Source organism: Drosophila melanogaster, chromosome 2R, assembly GCF_000001215.4.
Source record: "Drosophila melanogaster chromosome 2R".
NCBI lineage: Eukaryota > Metazoa > Arthropoda > Insecta > Diptera > Drosophilidae > Drosophila > Drosophila melanogaster.
This window is the reverse complement of record NT_033778.4, coordinates 15,134,500-15,149,884: the sequence shown is the minus strand read 5'-3', so window position 1 is coordinate 15,149,884 and position 15,385 is coordinate 15,134,500. Positions and strand designations below refer to the sequence as shown.

Sequence of the window (15,385 nt, the reverse complement as noted above, 5' to 3'; positions counted from 1 at the left end):
CATTTTAATTACGTTGTTCTTTACACCTTAACGTGTTGAAATCCCATAAAAGACAACAAAAGCAAGTCAGCCAACGAAGGCTGTTGCTGGCCAAGTTGTAAAAAGGCTCAAATGGCAAGGGAAATCTAGGCAGGAGATGAAAGTGCGGATACCCTTTAAAGATTTCAGTATAATTACTGACTAAGAATGTATACAATTTTATTATATTACACTTTCAACTTAGTATCTATCTATCTGTAAGAGCCATTGATTTCCCTTTTAATATACTCTCCCTGCATTGAAAGGTATTTTCGTGTCGAATAATTAGCAAACCAGGAACCTGCCTGTGCAGCAATTAAAATTTGCTATTCGCTATCCCACATGGTGGCCAAGCGAAACGCCCAAATTCCCCGGCTCAAAGGTGTGGAAACGTCGGTGTGTTGACCAGCGGCGGCAACTTGTGCTTAGTGAGCGTGTTTGCCTCCATTTCGGTTGCCATTTCGACTCCGTTTGCCTTTTTCCGTCGAAGTGTGTGGTCAGCTGTGGTCAATGATAAAAGCGAAACGATAATTTCCGTTCGTGGAGCTGGGTGGCAAAGTGACCGTTGACATGCAAATTTCCATTTAAGGCGAAAGCTTTCTAGGTGCCTTGGAGTTGCTTTTTGGGATGAGCACAGGTGAAGGTCACAGTACATTCGAAAGTTGCAGCAATTCTCCAAGAACTTATACATTAAAACTGATGCCTATAAAAATGAAATTATTGAATAAATCTTATAAAATCCAAAATAAGTTAAACTACTTCTCCCCTACCATCTTAAAGATACTCTACCAGAGCTAATGGTAACTTAATTTTATGTTGTCCCCTGCTGTAGTGGCTCCGAGTGGAAGCTCCAGGCCACCGCCCACCGAGTCGTGTGTCCCTGATGGAATTCAGTGGTGCTGACATTCGCCACCTGCAGCTCCTTGAGGTAATCCAGTATTCTTGGAACGTTGGCCTTGACGCCCAGCATCGTGGTGAAGATTCTGCAACGCAGAGAAAACCAACGTTAATTCAATCTCAGCAGCTAATGAAGATTGACTCACCGCACACGCTCCTTGTTCTCCAGACTCTCGTCTATAATGCGTTGCACAAACTGTACCTCGCCACCCACGCAGGTGAGTTCCTCCTGGCTTCCAGTTCTGGCATTATTGGGTGCTGGTCGTCTCTCTGGATTCCTGGTATTGCCGCCTAAGGGATTTGGTAAGTTCGAGTCGAAGAAGGGTGGATTGCACAGGCAAAATTGATACTGCAACTGTTGCTGATCCTGCTCAAAATAGCTCTTAAAGATGTTCGTGTTGTCTGGTTGAGCATAGACTTCTATAAGGCTTTCCATGTGATTTCTCTTTACATTCTCCTTGGCGTATTCTATGTTTTGCGGTTTCGATTCCAAAGCCAACATGTGCCAACCATTTTTCTTGGCCCCAAGGAGTGAATAAATGCAGGAGGAGCCGCAGCCTGTGAGGAATTCACTTAGTAAATCGTTGTGACATACTAACCATAGCTTACCTATATCTATACCACGTATGTTCTGCAAATTTAGAGGTTCCATTAGATCCTCCAACCACAAAATGTAATTCAAACGTAGTGCTAATGTGGGCACCAAACTTCCGGGTGCAAAATCCACATCTAAATCGTAATATTCCTTCAACAGCATTTTGGTCAACTCACGAAGGGTCTTTTCATTGCGAAAGTTCACAGAAACCTTGCCATTGAGCTCCTAAATTAAGCAATATTTTATTAAAATCAATGTCTAAGCAAAACAAATAGTTTTTACTTACCAACTGGCACTGCTGCCGAAAATCTTTGTATTTTATAGCCATTTTGGTATAGTCGGGCTGCGTGCGTAACACATTACGTGGATGCATGCCGACTATCTTTTGGTTTCCCTTAGTTTTTACCATATTTCGTTTTCAAAAAATCGCAATTGTTAATGAAATAAAATGCCGCCGAAATTCGAACAGCTGTTTATTGCAGCAGTCCGGCAACTCCAGCGAGCAAGAGATGACACCAGCTCCTCTAATTGGTAGTTTTATTTGGCCCTTCTGTGCTATCAGTGACTGGTCACACAGCCACTTGTTGATTCAACTTTTGTAAACAAAAAAGTAAACTTAATGTCTTGGCCTGGCAAACTGCTAGTTACCTACGAAAACTTTACAACCGATTTGCCAGTCCTTAGCATTGACAAGAAGCCATATGGATGCCCTGCTTCCTGCCACTGCAAGTGCAAGTGCTGTCGAGGATTCAGGGAGAAGTACGTGGCATTCAATGGGGAAGGGGAGACCATATTTGGAACGGATTTCTCCAGCGAGTTATGCGAAGACGTTCAGAAAATTATGCGTTTCCGAAGCTCGGATATGCTGCTATTACTGCGCACAGCACAATTACGCGATAATTTCTGGACCAATGAGTATTTTAAGGCTGATTTACAGGACGATTTTCGAGCAATATTCGATGCCTTCGAAGAGAAGAACCGCAAAGTACAATTGGAAAAGTTAGCTGCCATTCTGGATACAGTGAGCAGCGGCTACAGACGTTCAGTTAGCCAACTGGCAGGCCAGGAAGCACATGGAGCTCTGCGTCCCAAAATTGCAGCTTTATTCCTACCAGGACTGCGCTGCGATTGCTACAAATGTGAGAATCTACCGTGGAAAAAGCTGCAGGACGTGGAGGATCATCAAAAGACGCATCGCTATTCAGACAACTTTCACTGCCAGATATGCTACAGGCGATTCTATCTGCAGCACTCGTTAACCTCACACATAATCAGAAAATCCACAAGCTCGCGGGAACTTCACGAAAACAAGAGATATAAACGACTACTGGAGAATCAGAAGTCACAAGAGGAGAAGGAACTGGAGCTATCACTTAACAAGGTAGAGGATATCTTGGTGCCAGTTGCCGAGGACCTGCAATCGTACTTTAAGGATGAATCGAAACATCCAATTCAAAAACGAAAGACTTCTAGCCTCAGCAAATGTCCAAGTTGCGCTCAGAACTATGGCTTCTCCTTTAGCCACCAGCTGCATATGGTTAAGCATAGACGGGAAAGGCTATATACGAACTTCCCTTTTCACTGTTCCTTTTGCAACAGGTCGTTTCTCACCCGGAAATTCCTACGTAAGCACCAGCAGAGGGTTAGAACATTCAGTACTCTGCTATATCGCCCCTTTAAGTGTCCTCACTGCACATGGAGATTCCAACTGAAGTCTGCCCTCGATTCACATGTACTGCGAATCCATGAACGCAGAAAACCCTGCCTAATATGCAAACTACCAACCTCTCGTCTATGCTGCTCTGCTCATACCTCTAAGGAATGCAATAGAGCCATGCAAAAATATCGGGATAAAATGCGTCCGTTGAGAGAACCTCCAAAGGGAGGCTGCAGGAAGCAACCCACTCCAGTCTGCAAAATCTGCAATAGGAAGTTCACGAGAAAATTTTTCCTTGAGGAACACATGAACAAAGCTCATTTGAACAAGAGGAATTTCACCTGCGAAATCTGCGGAGCGAATTTCTACAGTCAGGGCACCATGCAAACCCACCGAAAAGCAGTGCATCTTTTAGTTCACACCGTTCAGTGTGAAGTTTGCGATCTGACCATTAAATCGAAGGGAAATTACCGCAGGCACTGCAAATCTCAAAGCCATAAGGATAACCTTGTAAAGTTCGGGAAAAATAATGACAAAACAAAAGATAGCAATCGCCGCAAAGGGGCAAGAACCACCGATGAAAAGCTTGATATTGAAGCAAGTTCGTCAACAAACACATGTATGACATCAGCAAATAAAAGTACACATAACTACAAGAAAATGGGCATAAAAACTAAGCAGACCCACTTGAAAACACCCTGCAGGTCGAAAAAACGTGTCAAAATTAAAATCTGTGAAACCTGCGGAAATTCAATTGTGGGAAGTATGCAAAGACATTACAGATCCATGAAACATAAACTGAACTTGATGGCACAAGCAAAAATGTTCAAAAAATAATATAATTTTCAATATAAGGTTTAACTTCATAAAAATAAAAAAAAAATATTTTTCTTATATTTTTTGGGATGAATAATTAGAACATCAAATCAAGATCAAATAATTTATTGTAAGCACTGATGTTAATATAAATATATATTTATTCCTGACTAGGAATACCAGTTTTTAGAAGATGGGCTAATACTCAATTTTGTTGTAAATTAATTATGAGTAATTTATAATTTTTGCTAAACTTACAAATTACAACTTTTTTGTTTGTAAGTTCAAAAGTTTTGGCGTAATTTAAGTTACCGAAATATACTAAGCCCGGAAAAAAGGTATTATTTGAGTACGGTTCATTTTATAGTTTACCCCACAACGGTCACTCTAAAACACTTTTCGGCAAAACAAAACACATTTTTACAGAAAACACGCTATAATTCGAATAATATTGATTAGAAATGTCGGAAACTAGCTCCAAGGATAATGTCAAAACGGCAATGACCTATATTTGTGGAGGTAAGTTGGCCAGAGAATATACTTCGATAGAAAAACGATTTTTTAATTACGGGCACATGGCTGCCGAAATTTTTTGAAATGCAGTTCAATAATAATTTAAACATTTTGTAGAATGCCATCATGAAAACGAAATGCGCCCCAGGGATCCGATTCGTTGTCGCGAGTGTGGATATCGTATCATGTACAAAAAGCGCACCAAGCGTCGTAAGTAATCCCTCATATTTACATTATTCCCCAGAAGTCTCCAACGGCTCTCAAACTGTACTGATGAAATCTTTCGTTTTATTTGCAGTTGTTGTCTTTGATGCCCGTTAAAACCCCCTAAAAACCTATAGACAACCGTCTAAACAATATATTTAAGCAGTTAGATTGTAAAAAATAAAGCTCTTGCTTTAATAAATGTCATAACCCCAAGAACAACAGCGTTTTATCATTTAATGTAGTAAAGGTACATAAAAAAGCTATTTGAATGAATAACATTATGTTTATTAGAGGATTTTAACTAAACAATTTCTCGGATCGTATTCCCAAAATGTTCATAAACCAAATCTAAATCCATTCCCATATTGTGCCAAATCCCAAATAAAAGAGCTCGGTTTATATTTTAAACTAATTATATTTTATTTTGAATGTTTTGGAAATATATAATTTTAAACTAAAAACACTCACATTACAGTTATTGTAATTATACCTTTTATTTTTTGCAAGTTCATTGCTTAAATAAAATTTAAAGTAATTCGGTTTGTTCTTTTTGTTTCCTTTCTTATAAATGTCTTTTTTCGTCTCAAAAATTTTGTCTAAATGGCTTGTCATCCAAAAATTTACTTTACTTAAGAATTTTCTCTTCGTTTACGCTTTAGTTTAGTTTTGTGTAATAAATTTAAGTTTTCTTTTAGTTTACCACATTTAGCAAAAACACACATTTTACACTAAAATTGTTTATACCTTTATTCATATATCATATCTTCCCCCGACACTTTTCAGTCAAATATTTCTTGTTCAGTGTGGTAAAAAGTTGTATTCTATCCATGTTCTTTGAGTATTTTGTAAGTTGTTCTTGTGTTTCCATCTTGTTCTCGCCGACTTTCTATTCCGCGTTTTTCAGATAAAATCATGAATACATCTACACGTACAGTAATATAGTTTTTGTTCATTTTGTTTTGTTAATATTTATAGACGTTTCTTCCTTCATATTTAAAACGTTTTGCGTGATAATGCTTTTTGTTTTGTTTTGTTTTTTTGTGGGCATTGTGGGCGTGACTGCTGCTCCGAGGAGTAACTAAATCAACTTAAAGTAAATGTACATTCACGTTAAAGCTTAAATGATAAGTAAGGCAAAGGGTTCGATGAGGTTCGCGTTTGCAGTTCATAAATTAATCCATAAACTAGGGTAACTAGACGACTAAATGCTAGGTGTAAAAAGATGGCAATCATTACTCGTAACTTAACTGAAGCTTTGTAAATGGCAAATTAAAGCTTTTACTTCACATTTCATTCAATCGAATACAAATACAAATGGATGTGGAGGTGGATGTGAAAATCAGGGGCTGGGGGGACACATTTGATAAATGCTCATTCCAGGTAAGTTACTAAATAGTTAAATATCCGTGTGTAAATGTTCATTGTGAGTGGGGTGTGTTTGTGAGATAGCTCAATCGTACAACTAAGATAATGAAATTCATTTGCAGTCGGCTGCAAAAGCGCTTTCGAGACCGTTTGCATGAATTGTGTTTGTTTGTTTTTTGTTTTAAGTATTTTTTGTTTGTTTAAGAGAAATCATATTTCAGGTACATCACAACTTAAAATTTAAAAAATTAAATGCAATTTTTTAAATAATTTTCAATGTCAAATGCCTAATGCATTCCATATATGGCAAGCAAACATTTTCTAATCTTAAGCGAATAAAATAGAACCAAAACTACACGACCACATTAGCATTTGTCCGCCTGTCCTCGGCTAATCCTCTTCTGCAGAGCTGCCTGCAGCTTCTCTCTCCTAGTTGATGAGGATCCAAGCCGGCCATGTCGCCAATACTTGTGCAGAGCCAGCGATCCCAGAGTGTGGTAGTTGAAGCTGATAGAGCTGTTCTTACGCAACTGGTTGCACTTGAGGCAGCCCAAACGCTGACGTACCATGCGATTGAGGTACTTGTCCCTCAGTAAGGTGACCACCGCCTCGGGCGTCAAGCGGATCTTCTTTGGCTGCGCCTGCTTGCGCGAGCTGGACTTCTTGCTAAAGTCCAGCGGTGCAGCGAGATACTCTTGCTGACTGGCCGCATCCGCAAGCAGTGGCAATAGGGTGGCCAACTGGTTGAGGGACTTGCGGGAGGCATTCGAGGCACTGTTGCTGTGGGCCGGAGCCGCCTTCTTGGGACTCCGACGAGGTGTGCTGAGATCCAACTGCCGTTTAAGCAGAGATGTCACCGGCGCTGGTGGCTGAACCTTTGGAGCAATGGTCAGGGTTATGTCCTCCTTGTTCCGCAGATACTCGATGTACTCCTCCGTTTCGCTGAGCAGACGACGACGCTTGCTCGGCGACAGGTTCTCAATGTCCAGCTCTGGCTGTTGCTGCTGACCTGTAGTCGTGGCCGTGGGCAAAGCTGCTGCTGCAGCGGCCAACATCAGTGGCGTCTCTGCCGCATAGTACTTGTTGATAATGTCCTTGACGTAGTTCTGGAACTGGGTGCCAATGCGATTGAGATTCTGGTACTCCATTTGGGTGAGGAATGGAGTCTGGTTGCTGGGGCCGCTGATGCTTGGCGGCGATGTTGCTGCCGCAGCTGCAACACTTACTGCTGCTGTGCCTGGCGACTTGGTCTTGTTGTTTTCCTTGTCATCCTGGCGATGATGGTGAACGGCATTTCTGTGCGATGTCTTGTCCTTGTAATAGTTGTTGTTGTTGCTATTGTTGTTATTGTTGTTGTTCAATTTGTACGCGGGAGACGATTTAATAAGCTGCAATCGCTGCTGCTGCTGCTGCTGGCTGTGATGTTGCTGATGGGGCTGATGCTGCTGATTCTCTTGGTCCTCGTCGTTGTCGTTCTCGACCTTGATCTTCCGTTTGCTGGCCAGCAGCTCGATGGCCGTCTGCTCGTAGTTGGCCGCCTCTAGAAATGCCGTTGCCATCATCGCCTTGGTGGGTCCCATATCCTTGGCGTCCATTTCATCCATCTTCTCCAGCTTGATGGCATGACGCGACAGCTTCAATGGCGATGTGGCGCTCATATTGAACTCATCGCCAGAGAAGCTCGACGAAGATGCAGACGATGGTGTATTCTCGTCATCCTCACCGGTGGAATGTTGTCGCGCTCGCATGCCAAACTTTTGGCGCTGGGATCCGGAAACGGAGCTGGCGGATCCGCCACCCATGTTGCTCAGGCTGTACAGCAGTGCAGCAGCCTCTCGTGTCGTCCATTGCGAAGGCAGTTTATTGTTAAACAGGAGTTGATGATTGGCTGGTATTTTCAACTCGTGCACGCCTCCCGCCTTATGAAAATCCTGAGCGACCGAAGCGGTGTTGCGACTAATGGCGTCCATTTTCAGCAGACTGCAAGGATAAGTGAATAAAAATGTCTTAGTTTATTGCGTATGATATGATATTGGTAATTAAACGAAGATTAACAAAACAGGTGGCAAACTGTAACTGAGGGTGAAATTGAGATGAACCACCGAATAAAATAGTTATATCAACAAAAGAAAAACATAAATAGGGAACATACAAAAAGAAACTGTGGAACCTGAAACCAACTATTAAGAAAGGTACAAACAAAACAAAACATTTTTTTAATCTGTGGACATTCAAACAAGGATTTCGTAAACAATGTGAAATGGGTGTGATAAAAACACAAGCGATTAGAATTTGCAGAGTGGCTTATAAACACGATGACCAATTTTGTGAAACTTAAAAACCAACATCAACGGAAACAAATAAGTAAACTTCTCGGGAAATTATGCAGAAGGTAATCTTAAAGCATTAGATAAGCACGCTTAAGACACGAAAATAAGTATATATGTAAAATAGGAAACTGAGTGAAAACCAACGAAAACGCAATGGATCGGGGATATATTGGGTTATCCAAATACCGCGCATAGTCCTCCGGATCGCTGCCCTCGGCCTCGAGGTACTGAAACAATCGCTCCGAGCCGCGCTTTTGCGTGGCTGCATTTGGCAATCCGCCGGTTAGCAGATCGTGCGGCGGTATCAGCGATCCGTTGGCGCTCAGCCGCCAGCCGACCATCGACGAGGGATTCACGATGATCTCCTGGAGCGGTCCGCCGCCGGAAATGTTGCCGCTAATGCCGCCACCACCGCCTCCTCCGCCGCCGGCCACGCCCTCATTGGTTGTGGTGGTGTAGATGGTTACGGCGCCGCCGCCTCCATTCGCATTTCCCACATTGCCACTGGACGAGCTAACCGAAATGGTGGTGAAGTGGTGGTCGATGGTGATGTGGAGATGTGGTGATCATGGTGGGGATGTCGTGGGAATCGAGAGTCGAGAGAACGAGAGAACGAGGGTAGTAACTAGAGTTAGGAACGTTGTGCGCGCTCGGTTGGGTTTTTGTATTTTGTATTTTTGTTTTTTTTTTTTTTGGTTTTGGTTTCTTGGGATGTGTTGGTTTTGTTTTTGGGAGGGATTGCTTGGTGTTTTTTTTTTTTGGTTTGGTTTGGTATTTTTGAATGGGGCAGGGCGGTCTGAGAATGTTACCCAAAAGCATTGCCGGCATAGGTGTTCAGCTGGTTGTTGGCCACCAGGCTGTTGCCAATAGTACGCAGCACATTGAGGTTCTGGCTGTGGCCTCCGGCATTGGCATTGTTGTTGCCATTGCCGCCGCCGTTGCCGTTGCTATTGCCGCTGCTGCTGCCGCCGCTCTGGTTGCCGTTGCCGCTGCGCGCCGGCCGATTATCGTGCGGACTGATCAGATCAGGGTATTTATGTTTAGATATAGAGAACGTCCGGGGATTTTGGGGGGTAGCCAGAGAAGTGGGGCGAAAGAGAGTTCAAAAGCTGTTTAGAGTTTTTCGTAATTCCCAGGACAAACGAGAGGGACAGGCTAGATTCGGTCAACCGAAGCTTTAGGTATCCCTGCAGCTGGATGTGGCAATCAAATGATTAACATTTATTGTCAACTGATGGTTAAAGCCTTTTGTTTAGCTTATTGAAAACATGCGGACACACAGAGTCAGGAGTAGATGCAACGTATTATGTTGTCTTCTCCCTATATGCATTGATAGCCAAATCCACTGCAAGGATACAGCAAAGGGACACGGTTTAACGGCGTATACTTACTGCACATCGCTCATGTGAGCCTGGTACTCCTCCTGCGTGTCCGCCAAGTAAGAGCACTTGCTGCAGGCCCGCTTGTTGTGCACCTTTAGCACATGGGTGGCCAGGCGCTCGGAACGCGCCGCCTTGTAATCGCAGAGCAGGCAAACGAAGGGCTTTGTATGCGTATTGAGGTGCCGCTTGAGACCCCACTTGTCCGCTCCAGACCACGGGCAGTAGCAGCAGGTGAATCGCTTCTCCCGCTTCGGTTTCAGGAGGCCGGAGCCGCTGCCACCGTTTCCGTTGCCACCATGACTGCCACTGCTGCCGGAACTCGAGCTGGCCACCGGCTGTTGCATAACGCCCACGTGAAGGGGCAATACCACACCGGCGCCATCGTCCATTTTCTCCTGCTTAAGCTGGGCCAGCGGCATGTCGGTTGCCGAAGCCACTGCCTCGATGGTCTCCACAATGCTCATACTGCTCGAGGTGGGATGTCGTTGGGCCTCCAAAAAGGCATTGTCTATGTTCACGCCCGCCGAGTTAATGGTCACATTTCCACGGCCGCCGGAGTGATGAGAACCGCTTCCAGAGGACCCGCTGCCCGAGGAACCACTGCCAGCGGAGACATGTCGCCGGGTCTTGTTAATGTCGTACTGCAGCTCGCGGTGCATGCGCAGGAAGTGCTTCTTGACATGATCGGCTCGGTTGAACTGCTTGAGGCAGGCATAGCACTGGAAGGGCTTCTCGTCCTTGTGGATGTTTTCATGTCGGGTGTACAGATCCCGCCGGTCCGTCGAGTATGGACAGTGCGTACAGGCGTAACGCTTCTGGATGTGCACTCCATTCGCCGCAGCGGCAGCTGCAGCCGCTTGGGCGGCCTTCTTCCGACCGCCTCCTCCGCCGGAGGAGCTGGTGCTGCCGCCACTGCTGTTGCTGGGCGCTGAGGTGGGTGTGGATTGGGCCAGATTTTGGGCCGCATTGGCCGATGTGGAGGGGCTGGCGTAGATCAATTCAGCCGCATGCTCCTGACGGTGTTTTCTATGGGTAGAGAGAAGTTTTAAAACGTAAATAACCATTGTTAATTCTCCATTTTCAATACACAAAAGAAAACATTTTCTAGTTTCTAGACTCTTACTTGGACTTGGGTGTGCTCTGATGCGGCTGTTGTTGCTGCTGCTGCTGTTGGTTGACATGAGCGTAGCTCTGGAGCTTTCCGCCCGAGGTCCACTGCACGAGTTGTGGTTCCGCCGCTGCGGCCGCCACCAGACCAGATCCGTCCTGAGCCCAGCGCTGTTGCTGCTCGCCGGCTTTCAGCAGACCCGCCTGGCCGGCTGCGAAACCGTTCTGCATCAGGGCTGCCAGCCCGAAGGCAGTGCTCAGATGATCCTCGGACTTGAAGCCACCAACGGCCGCTACACTGGGTGCCGGCACCACAGTCGCCCCACTGCTGGCCGTCACCACCACGGAGTTGCCCGACTCCGCTTGCTGTTGCTGCTGTTGTTGTTGCTGGATTACATTGGCCTGGGTGGTGGCCACGTTGTTGCCAGAGGCACCGGCCGCACTGGACTCGTATTCAATGCTGGGCGCTGCCGAGCGATCGAGTTGTTGCTGAACGGGGGAAATAGTAAAGGGTTTCGTTAGATACATCTCTTTTGACTTCACCTTCGTCATCTTACTTACCAGATTTGTAAAGGAGCGCTGCTCGCCCTCGGGCACCGCTGTTGGCCCGCTGGTGGCCACTTGCGCCACCGGCGTGCCGAGCGTATGCAAACCGTTTCCGGTCTCCTCGCCGTACAATTTGCGTGTGATTTCCTTGAACATATCTTCATATGTCGCCTCCACATTGGAGGATTGTCCGCTCGCTGCTGGATGGCCGCCGTTCACTGGTATTAGTGTGGCCATTGCAGGTGCTTCACTTTGCCGTCGGCCTTGGCTAGCGGGCGTGCTGCTGCTGTTGCTTTTAGGGGGCGGAGGCTGCTGCTTTTGCTGTTGCCTCCACGTCCACTCTCCGAGAACTGAAAAATGGCAGAGAGAGAGAGAGAAAAAGCGGATGTTCTTGAGTAAACGTATTTTTTTTTAACAATTGTAAAGACTTAAAGAATAGAGACTGATTAATTGAATTAACGAGAGTAAATAAGGCTAAAACTGGTTTAAGTTTCCTACTTTCTTAAAAAAGATTAATAAACCATGTTAAAAAACCGTGTCCCTTGCCACCAAAAGAATTCGTATAGAGTTCTTCAAATCTAAATGCTTTGGGTTTCCCCACAGCAACAGCAAGGAGGAGTAGCGCTAATAAATATAACTATCTTAGAGCCACATCCGGTACCAAAATACCCAGCGCCTCCCGCCAACGACGTCACTGGTGGGAAACGACTGCTGACACATCCAACTTTGATTTGTTGGGGAAGGGGCAGCTGTGGCGGGCGGCGAGGGGGTGGTACCAGTCTGCCTTGGGGCCGCTTGCGTGGGGGGTTTTGCCTTTGGTTTCGGTGGGCATTGGGCATTGGGCTTGGATTTCGATTTGACGCAGCATCGCTGAGTCAGCCAGAAATGCTTTCGAGCGCGTTTTTTGTTTACGAATCTCCGACTTTTTGGACCACCGATGTCGGGTGTCAGGTCACAAAAATGTGAAAAGCGTTCTGTTTTACGGTACAACTAAGAACTATGGGCTAGCAGTTTAAAATATCTAATACTATGACTCCTTAAAGAAACAAACTGAAATATTCGTCGCCTGAACCAGTTGTTTAGTGCACAGCAATACTCACACACTCGACTCTCTTTTTGGGGTCTCAGCTGCATAAATTAATAAATTTACCACCTTGACGTGCCCAACTAACGAACCAACCCAAAAACCCATTGATCGTCTTCCTCTCGACGGGTCGGGTCTATCATCATCATCATCATCCACATCACTAGCCCAGCATCATCCGCACAGAGAGACAAACTGCCAACGATCGCGGCATTTTTTTTTTATTTTGGCGGCGCTTTTGTTGTGCGGTGGGTGGGTGTGGGCTGTGCTAGACTTTCCTCCCTCTTTCTCTGCACTCAGAAAAATATTTCGCAATACTTTGTTATTGAAAATATATATTGAACTAATTAATATACAACTGGGCCGTATTAGAGGTTATCAGTTTTTGGTTTCTTTCATGATTAAATTTCCCCATTCTCGGAAAGGATGTAAGATGCTGAAGAGCTACTAAATGTGACATTTTTATCAGTGGCTTGTATTTTTCTTAGCCACATTTTGCTGTGCCCTGTTTTTCGAGAAGAAACGATAATTCTGCCACTCTGTGGCGACAAAAAGCGTGTGTTCGATTTGCCGCTGGGCCCTGGGCACGTTCTACGGCCCAGCGCCAACGGCTGCGCCCACCCACACACCCACTGGTGGCCCCAGCCCAAGACGCCCCGCTAACATGTCATCGCAACACCAACAGCACCAACAACACCAACAGCACCAACAGCACCACCCACACACCCACGACCGTTCCCAGTCCCGAGATCCGTTCCGATTCAATCCGATCCGATCCAATCCGATCCACAGTCCGTTTCTGTTCGTCTCTTTTAAGTTCATATTTCGTATCTGAGTTTTGCATATTTGATTTTTATGCTTCGTGTGCTTTTTACAGTGGGGTGTTGCTGGTGTTTTCTGCCGCCATGGGGGCGTTTGTTGTTGTTGTTGTTGCTGCTGTGTTCGTTGTTTGTTCAAGATCGAGTGTTTCGGGAAGTCTGGGGGTCTGTGGCTCTGCGGGTCTGGGGGTCTGGGGATCGGCTCGGGGATCTGATCTGCTGGTCTGGCCTCACTCAGTTCTCTGCGTGTGGTTTCTCAAGCCAAGGGCACGTCTTTGTTGTTGCCATTGTGGTGGTTGCCGCTTGACTTTGGCCACGCTCTCAAGATCATGCCGCGCCATAAGCTCCATTTGGGGATCTGAAAAACCTCAGATGGGCAAGAAAAGTGCAAGTGTGGGGCTGCAAACCAGTTATATACCACAAAGGAAAGGAATCACCTTTGTACCTATGTATATTACAGTTTGAAATCTTAATATTGGGTAAATTACATAGTCCCTTAAGTATATGCCCTTTATTTCGTAATGACAAATTATTATTGAATGGCTTACAATTTATTTTTTTCCGATAAAAAATGCCAACACAAAAGAAACATAAACTTACAGTTAGTATTGCCTTCATAAGATCGATTTAGACAAGTTCGTTAAGTTAAATTTCCAACCGCTCCCAAGATCTCTATCAATTTGCGACACCACACCGCCGCCCCCTGAATTTGATAACCCGCCGCCAAGGGGTCAACTGTTGTGGGCGAGACACACACAGCACAACAGAAAAATAAAACACAACAGCAAAATGGGGGAAAAAAAAGCGGAAAGTGTCATGCGTTGCCAACAGCAAAAGCGCGCGTGTGGGTGCTGTGCCTCCCCCTTTCTGTGTTTTTTGTTGTGGCTGTGGCTGTTTCTGCTTCTTCTTCTGCCAGCAACAACAACATCCGCTTTGCTAATAACAGACGGCAGCAAAAAACCAACAACAACAAAAACGAGAGTGGGCTGAAAATGGGCGCGCAGGCCAGCAACAAAATCAATTCACAACAACAACAACAGCAACACACCACGCGCACATCAGAACAGCGATCGCAGTCGACGCGAAATTGTGATGGGTGCGCAAACAGACGCCAACTTGGGGGAGTTTGTGAGAGCAAGAAAAAGCGAAAGAGAGAGGCAGAGAGAAACCGGTTGGGCAGCTGAAAAATGCCGGTTGGGGGAATTTTCGCTGTCTGTGGCTCTCACGTAATAAGTGAGAGCGTGCTTGATCCCCACACTCTTTTTCTCTTTCTCGCTATTGGCAGATGTTGCATTTTCGCAGATGCCGGGCAACTGGTAACGGTAAACGCATTATTGGCTCTCCCTTTTTTGGGTGCCAGTGGGGTGTTTTTGTTGAATCTAATTTGGTGGGTTTTTTTTTGGGTATTTGCAATAATTATTTAAAGCGTAGGCTAATCAAATGTTATAGCGCCTAGGCGAGGGCGGTCATCAAAGTGCCAATTGCAGAACACACAGAGATATTCGCAGATACAGTGAAGATTCACTAAGTTCATTGAAATTGTGATTCTTTTGATACGAACTCTGTAAGATCTAAAAGGGTCGTTAGAAAAGTTGTGGCAGGACTTTACTACTAAGTTAATTTAAAATTAAAAAAAAAAAATTTAGAAGATAATTAATTAATTTCAAATTCAAAAGCTTTTCTGATTTTTTTAGGAAGTTAGATCTGTAGAAGTCGGCCTGTAGAGTTATGCACACAGTTTTTAACACCCGTGGGTTGGGCCAAGCGATCTGACAATCCGGCGACCTGGCAGCTCAGGGTGAGCCACAACATTTACTTGTTGTTGCGGTGAAAGGCCACAAGCGCGACCGTAGAGGGGGCGTTCCGGTGGGAGGGGGCCGACGGGATGGGGGCGGAGTACCAGCAGCAACAGCAGAGTCAGCAGACACAACAGCGGACGAAGCCACCAAGCTAATGACATGTTAACACAATCCCTCCACTCAGCTCCACTCACCTCCTTCCTGACCCCAGCCCCTCTACCACCCCACCCATGGTAACCAACAACTTTGCG

The 15,385-nt window shown here is 45.3% G+C and overlaps 4 protein-coding genes across 13 annotated transcripts in view; 2 read left to right on the top strand and 2 right to left on the bottom strand.

The window, feature by feature from the left end:
* Positions 1-175: 175 nt before the first annotated feature.
* CG7544 (uncharacterized protein) lies at positions 176-2,025 on the bottom strand. 2 transcript variants are annotated; one of them, NM_001169685.2, is made up of 5 exons: positions 1,797-2,025; positions 1,525-1,735; positions 1,062-1,473; positions 808-1,001; positions 176-721 (listed from the first exon to the last, which is right to left on the bottom strand). In NM_001169685.2, the coding sequence occupies exons 1-4, from the start codon at positions 1,917-1,919 to the stop codon at positions 830-832; spliced, it is 918 nt and encodes a 305-aa protein (NP_001163156.1). In that variant the 5' UTR covers positions 1,920-2,025; the 3' UTR covers positions 176-721; positions 808-829. The 2 variants fall into 2 exon arrangements, with proteins under 2 accessions (NP_001163156.1, NP_611015.1); NM_137171.4 differs by having other exon boundaries at positions 176-714.
* A 35-nt stretch (positions 2,026-2,060) lies between these two features.
* CG8089 (uncharacterized protein) lies at positions 2,061-4,060 on the top strand. Its single transcript, NM_137170.2, has one exon. It carries the CDS (start codon positions 2,130-2,132, stop codon positions 4,002-4,004), a length of 1,875 nt encoding a protein of 624 aa, NP_611014.1. The 5' UTR covers positions 2,061-2,129; the 3' UTR covers positions 4,005-4,060.
* A 305-nt stretch (positions 4,061-4,365) lies between these two features.
* Polr2K (RNA polymerase II, I and III subunit K) lies at positions 4,366-4,917 on the top strand. Its single transcript, NM_001103849.3, has 3 exons — positions 4,366-4,502; positions 4,614-4,706; positions 4,795-4,917. Exons 1-3 carry the CDS (start codon positions 4,445-4,447, stop codon positions 4,815-4,817), a joined length of 174 nt encoding a protein of 57 aa, NP_001097319.1. The 5' UTR covers positions 4,366-4,444; the 3' UTR covers positions 4,818-4,917.
* A 184-nt stretch (positions 4,918-5,101) lies between these two features.
* chn (charlatan) overlaps positions 5,102-15,385 on the bottom strand; it is a 29,548-nt gene continuing 19,264 nt past the window's right edge. For 2 of the 9 annotated variants that reach the window (NM_001259402.2, NM_001259403.2), the window contains exons 2-7: positions 11,449-11,783; positions 10,904-11,376; positions 9,790-10,806; positions 9,208-9,414; positions 8,585-8,911; positions 5,102-8,048 (exon numbers count right to left, since the gene is read on the bottom strand). In NM_001259402.2, the coding sequence (NP_001246331.1) occupies positions 6,434-8,048; positions 8,585-8,911; positions 9,208-9,414; positions 9,790-10,806; positions 10,904-11,376; positions 11,449-11,670 (3,861 nt within the window). In that variant the 5' untranslated portion in view covers positions 11,671-11,783 and the 3' untranslated portion in view covers positions 5,102-6,433. Of the gene's footprint in view, positions 8,049-8,584; positions 8,912-9,163; positions 9,508-9,789; positions 10,807-10,903; positions 11,377-11,448; positions 11,784-15,385 lie in introns of those variants that run through there. The other 7 variants (NM_001259401.2, NM_001259405.2, NM_001259404.2 and 4 more) reach the window with 7 other exon arrangements.